Raw genomic sequence first — 7,170 nt, forward strand, 5'->3', positions numbered from 1 at the left:
TACAGTCCGACTCACAGAACGGGGAGCAGCTCAGACAGCAAATAGCATCTCAGAGCTTTGGGACAAGAGGCACCAATTTAATTCAGCTGTTCTCTATAGGGTCAGGTAGGAGCAACTGCTCTGAGAGGGCGACCAGATGAAGGGATAAAAAACTTGGAGGAGGATGAGTGACTGAAACTAAGTGGTGGAGAAGATAAAAGGTGGCCTTATGACAGATGCTGGGATTTACTCTAAAATGTGACACTGATTAAGTGATCTTCAATCAATCTATAGCCACTCCAGCTGCGAGAGCTATGCAATGAAATGTGCGTTTCTCACAATACAGAGCGCTGGTCACAGCGAAATCCCACCAAATGCTGTTTGTCCATTCAGATCAGATGCTGGAGGAAAAGCAGCCACCCCTCGAGATGTGTTGATGTGACCAGCTCATGTTTCATAATGTTTCTCTGTTGATCTCGCTGCGGCATACCACAGAGACAGCCCCATGGTGGCCTCCATCCCAACTGCCACCATAATGCATTCCACAGGAAAACATAATTGGGACACAGAGGAGTCATGATCACAGAGCACCAGTGCTCCTATCCTACTCCCACTCCTCTGGGAAAAGGTTCCCATGCAACTCTGCACAGACCACTGTTAATCCGGCCATTTTCACAACTTCACTGTCAGTGCTGGATGAAACAGAAATGCATTCCCATCTCAGGGCGTTAGTGTTCCTGCTGGCTTCATACATGCACACACAAAGTCTCTTTTAGGGCTGGTAGCTTGATGTATGAGCCACGGGAGCATCATGTTTAGGATGGAGTGGGGGCGTGTCTTATGCATCTGCCAAACGCTGCACAACTGACGCATGGTCCGAAATAATGAAGGGAGCAACAGTCGAGTTTATTAGGAATGTAAGAGTCACACAAAAACTTTAAAGATCAAAAAAGACAGAATGAAAGGTACAGACAATGTTTGATTGTTTTTAACACTTGGTTCACTTTATCACTTTGCTTGCTATAATTTTGCTCTTGTCTGCATCATGAACCAACAGCATCAGATCGAGGGCGATCTGTCTGCCTTTCTGTCCTGGTCTTACGAGCGAGGTGGTAACAGGAAGAAGTCCGTCAACCAGTCGGTGAGGTTTGTGTACCATTTTTTTGTTTCTTTCTTTTTCACTTTATTTATAATTTCCAAGAGACTCTGATTTTGGGTTAGGGTTAGGGTTTATAAGATGTAAGGACAGTTAGCGTTTCCCAGACATAAGTCCTTGTATGACCAATTTGTAGTGAAAGATGTCGCACTACATGCCTAATCTTTAGATGTTCAGATGTTTTATCAGGATAATGTCTTGGTTTAGTGCTTATAGTTTGTAGTTTATTTATTTATATAGCACATTAATGACAACAGGAACATTGAACATAACTTATAATATTGGTACCAATATTATAACTGTACATTTAGGTAGAGCACGCGAGAGGCAGGGCACACGCTTGGGTGTTCCTTCTGCTATTCACACAGTGGTTCAATTAGAAATTACATAAGCTGTGTAGTAGGAAGCTGGCAGGGTAAAGACCATTTAATATCCAGCTCTTATTCATTCAGACATTTTCATTCTCACATCTAAAAACATTCAGGCTGCAGTGCAGTGCACGAGTGCAAACATGTTTAGGGAGTTCAAATTCAAATTTTTATTTGTCACGTACACAGTCATACACAGTACGATATGTAGTGAAATGCTTGGACAACTGCTCGTGACCTAAAGAAAACAAAAAAAGGAAAAGGCTATGAATAAGATAGGAAATAAATATGAAAAATTAAAAAGGGTAAATTTAACTAGGAAGGAATAGAATATAAATTAAGGTTAAAAATGAAATAACTATACAACACAAATTAGAATGAAGGGTAAATTTAACTGGGAAGAATAAGATAAAGATAAATATATAAATTAAAGTTGAAAATAAAATAACTGTACAACAAAATACACAATACACAATATAGAACTATATAAGAATGTATGAAGAAATCTAAATATAAATAAATATATACACAATAACAGCAGCTGTACAAGTATTAACCGGAAATGAAGAATATAGTGACCAGTGTTGTGCAAAACCAAAGTCCAGAAAGTCCAGTGTGTGTGTAAGAACTGTATGTGTGGGTCAGGACTGTGTGGTGGTGTGATTGAGAGACCGTATCGCCTGCGGGAAGAAGCTCCTCCTCAGTCTCTCTGTGTTGGTCTTCAGGGAGCGGAATCGCTTTCCTGACCTCAACAGAGAGAACAGTCTGTTGTTGGGATGGCTGAGGTCCTTCACGATCTTCCTGGCCTTGGTCCAGCACCGCCTGCTGTAGATTGAGTGCAGGTCAGGGAGCTCGGAGCGGATGGTGCGCTCAGCTGACCGCACAACCCTCTGTAGAGCTCGTCTGTCCTGCATGGTGCTGTTCCCGAACCAGGTTAAGATGTTTCCCGCCAGGATGCTCTCTATGGTGCACGAGTAAAAGTTCCTGAGCACCTTGGAGGGCAGTTGGAAGTCTCTCAAGCGTCTGAGGTGGTAGAGACGCTGTCGGGCCTTTTTCACCACGGTGTTGATGTGACAGGACCATGACAGGTCCTGCGTGATGTGAACTCCGAGGTATTTGAAGCTGTCCACTCTCTCCACTGGGCACTCGTTGATGACGGGGGTCTGGTAGTTCCTCTCCTGCTTAGTGCTGAAGTCCATTATCAGCTCCTTTGTCTTACTGACGTTTAGAAGGAGGTTGTTCCAGTCGCTCGCTGCGCCACTGTCACTGAGAAAGAGCCACATGTGGAGTCTACTGCAGTCACAATTCTCAGATGGTTTCAGTGATTTGAGTCACACAGAAGACTCGACGGCTGTGTGATTAGATCTTCTTCCAACAGCGCTCTGAGTTATCTCACGGGGTTGAAGCCTCACGTGGCACTGGAATATCCCCATTAGCAGCTGGCACATATGGCTGGAAGTTTCAAGTGGAGAAAAATCCATTTTACATGGTGAAAACACTGAAAGGGTCCTTACTTCAGCTGTAAATAAAATACACCTGAATCGCCTGCCCTGCATTAAACCAGAATTAAAATACTGACTCTCAAACCACCAGGGCCCCGTGGTGCAGTCCTGTTTGACCATTGCAGTCAGTCTCGAAGGAAATGAGAGCGCCACATTTAGTTTTTGCTGAGCTCATGATTTTCCAACACTTCTAAAGAAAGACACAGAATCTCAAGATAAGAGGGAAGTGATGACAGTGAGTTTGCTCTATAGTAAACTTTCTTTGCCTGGCTCAGCCAGTGCAGCATCATTTGAATGAATTTCTACTGAATGTTATCCATTTTAGACTGTCCTCACTTGGCCTGGCTGTGTTGATTGGTATTGCAGAGAGAGTCCAGACGAGACACAGTTATCCTCTATTGATCTACAGATGACTATCATGTAGGGTTGTTCAATGAATCCAAGCACAGGGGAAGCGTTTAGCTCCATGTGGTGTTTTTAAAATCAAGCTCTTCACTAATACACTGAACAATTCTTGAAAGTGACTACATGCAAATTTTAAAAGTTAAAAGGAAATAGCTTTTCAATGGTGCACTATATAAATCCTTTTTCCTTTTCATGTTTCATCAATTTCATCAAATTCAAAGGAGTGTCAGCAAAATAATATCAAGAGCAGTAAAGCAAAATATGCATGCACGTCTCTGCATAGCAGAACTAACACTGTGAACTAACACACTGGGCTTTTAACGCCATCATCTTAGCAAACACTTACAATTAATGCTACTTTCCTACTGTTGCATTAATCCAGCAAGTTTATAGCACAATTCTTACTACTCACTGGTCTTTTCAGTGTTTCCAGATGTACGACCATATTTACTATATACTATAATTTTTTTAGGGTCAGTAGTTCTAAAAAGGTATGAATTATCATACACTGTCTGCATAAATGTCCATAAAAACTAGGTTAACTAGATTCACAACACCAGTGAAACCAAGGAGATTGCCTACAAGAGGTGCGCTACTGTACATCAATGGAGCCAACATCAGGAGGGCTTCCTCCTTTAAATCCCTTATCCGGTAGGATCTCTTTTGGTCTGCCAACACAAAGGCGTTGGTAACAAAATTGGAGATTATGTATCGGAATGTCAGGAGTGGGACCACACCTCCAAACACACTCCTTCCGGTTCTCATCTATATAGGTTCCCCCAGTTCTGCAAGCTGTCATTCTCATTTACAATTTTTAACTTCTTCACTTCTATTTAGTGCATGGGGATCTGCCAGGCCCGGGAGCTGCTGCCAGTCCACTTCGAGGCCTTCCCCAAACCGCAGCTCAATTCATGTCCAAGCATTCACCTTTACCTACTAAAACGCTGTCAAACCTAAAATGAGGACGTGGGCCCACCTAGTGAAATAAATAAATAAATTAGCCCAACAGTGACTAGATTTCCTGAGAGTGCTGTGGAGAAATCACATATAGCAGAGGCTGTTGTTGGAGTACTACTGCTCCACCATTGTGAGTGGTTTGCCAGCTGCTCAGTGCCAGGCAGGAAAGCTGCGCACAGGGTCACTGACTCCACCCAGAGATCCATCAGCAGGGCAGTGGGCAGCTCCTGGTGTCTCAGCGGGGCAAGAAAAGTAATGAAATACTCTTCCCACCCTTTGCACCACTGGCCAGAGGGCTGATGGTACAGATGCATGAAAAGAGACTTCAAAGTAATTTCCTCCAATGAGCCTTCAGAACTCTCATCTCCTGTAACTAAAATGGGCCTTATGAAGATGTAAAACTATTTAACGAGTCATTTTAAGGTCAAAAGCTAGTCCTTAGGGTGTCACATCATGTAATCATGTTGTGAATGTGTAAGCTCTATTTCATGCGTTCAGACTCAGTGCAGTCGTTCACACAAATCATGTCATGTTGCTAGATAAATTTGAGGCATTTATTTTTTTCAAACAAAGCTTCATTTTTTCCCTTTTTTTGATGTGAATCCACACATCTGATCATCAGATCACTGCATTTGGCAACAAGTGCACTCATAGGTCAAAACGTGCACCAGTACTGAATATGCAGTGATATGGAGACACAGCTGGACTCTGTTCCAGGTCAGTCAGCTCTAAAATGATTTGTCTGCCTCCTCAGTTGTGGTCCCAATTCTGCCTACAAGAGCTCAAACTGCCCCCTGACATCCTGAAATATGTATGAAAGTGCTTGTGATACGTCTTTAACTCCTGGATCAAACCATGAAATTCTCCCTTGTGCTGTCATCTCCTGAGAATTGGATGAACCCAGAGTTTCTGTTTCTTCCCTTTCTTGTTCAGACACATCAGGACCGGCTCATCACGGCTCAATGCCGACTTCATTTTTTTCAACTGAGTGTTTTCTGAGGACACATTTTCTATAAAAATGCAACACTTTGTTGTATAATGCATATACACACCAAAGTTTGGAACTTAAAAATTCTGAATTTTATGTCGCTTCTTTGCGATGCACCCAGTGTATAAAGGCCCTTAAGCTGATGGTAGTTGTTATTTCACATGCTGTTCAGTCTTGTAATTAACTTTGGGTTTCAGTTGGGATACATTTATAGATTGGTGCAATTTTAACAGTTTTTAGTGTTTCATACACACATTCTTAATGCCATATTTTATTCCCTGCATCTAAAAAAGAAAAATCTTTTCAGCCAGAAAAGATAAAACTTATTTGTCAAATACTGTCACTTCATTTTGTTTGCCACTTCATATGCGCCAGACTTTAGGGCACAATACGTAGTCAATGTCACCAACAGCCCTCAATGGAAGAGTTGATCCAGAAGCGACGACAGCAATGGTTTGGCCATGTCTGCTGCATGAGCAACCAATGCCTGCCGTAGCACCTTCTGCCTGCAGCAGCACCCCGCCCACTGGAGAATCAAGCATGACGCGCCCAAGACGACTTGGATCAAGCAAAGTGAAGACGTTCTTAAACCTTCGAGCAAGGTAAGGTCAAGGCCACAGATTGCAAGGCATGGAAGTGCATCGTTGCATCATGTCAACATAACAAATTAGTGTGTGACAAATGGGGCGCTCCCACAGCCGTAAAATAAATCAAACTTACTTCTCCACCTCGTTTAATTACAGTTTTGATCAAAACAAACACCAACAACCACACGTTCTTAACAATAGTGAATCATTCCTGTCCCAGCTCTTATGTCAAACAAAACCCCAATGCCACAAAGGAGAGAAACAGTTAGCAGGCTTTTTAAACCCAGTACCCACTATTTTGTTTAATTTTGCTACCATAATTAAAGCGTCATATCCATGGGAAACAGAAGGCTACACACTGGTACGTCAACACTCACCAGCAACACCATTTCAACTATTTCTTGCAGTTTATTTACACTCAGCCTGGGGCTGAAAATTAAATGAAGGTTAAAAGTTTAACAGAGCTGCAATGAAGGCCTTTGGAAGGATTCTGATGTATAGAACTACTTAATTACATTCACAGGATTACTTTCTGTGATTAAAGAACTAATTAGGAACTGGAACAAGCTGAATATGAGACAAATAATAACTTGCAGGCATTGTTTTTCTGTTTGCACTGAGCTTTGAAAGCATTGTTTTCAGTCAGTACTGAAAACAGCTGGAGGGAAGCTAACGGTCTTTTGTGTGTGTGTGTGTGTGTGTGTGTGTGTGTGTGTGTGTGTGTGTGTGTGTGTGTGTGTGTGTGTGTGTGTGTGTGTGTGTGTGTGTGTGTGCGTGTGTGTGTGTGTGTGTGTACACTCACTGCATGCATTAGTAGATGACTAGAGTGCTGATGGGAAGTTGGGTGAGGCCTGTGTGTGTCCTTCCCCTTTCCTGTGCGACACTAAGCAGTCACCCCTGTGTTTACAGGAGCTGAGCAGCTGAGAGGCAGCAGAGGTGTCACTTCCTGCCACCAAGATTAAAACACATGCACAAATAGCCCCTTGCTTACATAGAGAGGGACACACAACTGAAATTTAGTGCCAACAAAGCAATGCTCATTTGGAAAAAAAAACAACACCAAAGACATTTAGAAAAATAAATAATGTTTTGGAGATGTATGAGAATAAATAAATGGCATGTGCGCATGTACTGTAGGTGTCAGCACTTATATTAGACTACATAAAGCGCATTCACACGTTCACACTTCTTGTGGCATTCGCACATATGATGAGGCATCACGAACAAA

General features: G+C 42.4%; 1 protein-coding gene across 1 annotated transcript; it reads right to left on the minus strand.

Annotated features, from left to right (window-relative positions):
- Nucleotides 1-1,687: 1,687 nt before the first annotated feature.
- On the minus strand, nt 1,688-6,808 carry LOC308389093 (uncharacterized protein). The gene is made up of 2 exons (XM_080870246.1): nt 6,745-6,808; nt 1,688-2,955 (listed from the first exon to the last, which is right to left on the minus strand). Exon 2 carries the CDS (start codon nt 2,784-2,786, stop codon nt 2,145-2,147), a length of 642 nt encoding a protein of 213 aa, XP_080726372.1. The 5' UTR covers nt 2,787-2,955; nt 6,745-6,808; the 3' UTR covers nt 1,688-2,144.
- Between the last annotated feature and the right edge of the window lie 362 nt (nt 6,809-7,170).

The sequence above is a fragment of the Rhamphochromis sp. 'chilingali' genome (assembly GCF_963969265.1).
Source record: "Rhamphochromis sp. 'chilingali' genome assembly, chromosome: 21".
NCBI classification, from domain to species: Eukaryota; Metazoa; Chordata; class Actinopteri; order Cichliformes; family Cichlidae; genus Rhamphochromis; species Rhamphochromis sp. 'chilingali'.